Source organism: Halyomorpha halys, unplaced genomic scaffold, assembly GCF_000696795.3.
Source record: "Halyomorpha halys isolate HHAL.00 unplaced genomic scaffold, Hhal_1.1 Scaffold1324.1, whole genome shotgun sequence".
Classification (NCBI taxonomy): Eukaryota; Metazoa; Arthropoda; class Insecta; order Hemiptera; family Pentatomidae; genus Halyomorpha; species Halyomorpha halys.
In genome coordinates, this window is record NW_027106083.1 from 76,673 (window position 1) to 77,636 (window position 964).

The 964-nt window shown below is 34.5% G+C and overlaps 1 protein-coding gene across 1 annotated transcript in view; it reads left to right on the forward strand.

Moving 5' to 3' along the window:
• LOC106689298 (serine/threonine-protein phosphatase 6 regulatory ankyrin repeat subunit B) overlaps nucleotides 1–964 on the forward strand; it is a 9,910-nt gene that overhangs the window by 5,539 nt on the left and 3,407 nt on the right. The window contains exon 3 of the mRNA XM_067053628.1: nucleotides 5–621. Coding sequence (XP_066909729.1) covers nucleotides 5–621 — 617 coding nt within the window. The remainder of the gene's footprint in view (nucleotides 1–4; nucleotides 622–964) is intronic.

The following is a 964-nucleotide window of genomic DNA, read 5'->3' on the forward strand; positions in this document are numbered from 1 at the left end:
CAAGGACACGTCGGTGTAGTGAAAGAACTGTTGGATCGTGGAGCAAATATAACTGCTAGGAACATTGAAAACTGGACACCACTAATGAGACCATCACTTTGGGGCCGTTTGGATGTTGTTAAACTTCTTATTGAAAGAGGAGCATCTCTCAATGATAAGGATAACACTGGATGGACAGCCCTACATGAAGCTGCAAAAGAAGGACACATCGGTGTAGTGAAAGAACTGTTGGACCGTGAAGCAAATATAACTGCTAGGAACATTGAAAACTGGACACCACTAATGAGTGCATCACATTGGGGCAATTTGGATATTGTTAAACTTATAATTGACAGAGGAGCACCTCTCAATGATAAGGATAACAATGGATGGACAGCCCTACATGAAGCAGCAAAACTAGGTCATGTTAATGTAATGAGAGAGCTATTGGACCGTGGGGCAGATCTTAGAGCTAGGAATATTGAAAACTTCACTCCACTAATGAGAGCATCACTTTGGGGCCATTTGGATGTTGTTAAACTTCTTATTGACAGAGGAGCACCTCTCAATGATAAGGATAATGATGGAAGAACTGCCTTAGCCTATGCACATGATGATGATATAAGAAAATACCTAATAAAGGCATCACTTAACACCTCCTTTAGATAGGTGTTAAGTGATGCCTTTATTATCAACAGCCAATTATCTTCATGGACACACCCTGTATGCTCATTTACTCTTTTATAAATTAGATTAAATAGTCTTTAATGAATTTTGTTTGCTAATACATTAAAATTCATTCATAGTAATGCTAAAAAAAATGTTAAAATTTGTAATTGGATTCTTAAAAATAATATATGTTATATTACTTTTTATTCACCATGATATTATCATTTGTAGCTTCTTATACTTTAATTTCCATATATAAATTTGATTTAATACATCTTTTATTTGCATCATTTATAAAAACCTAATCTTTATATAT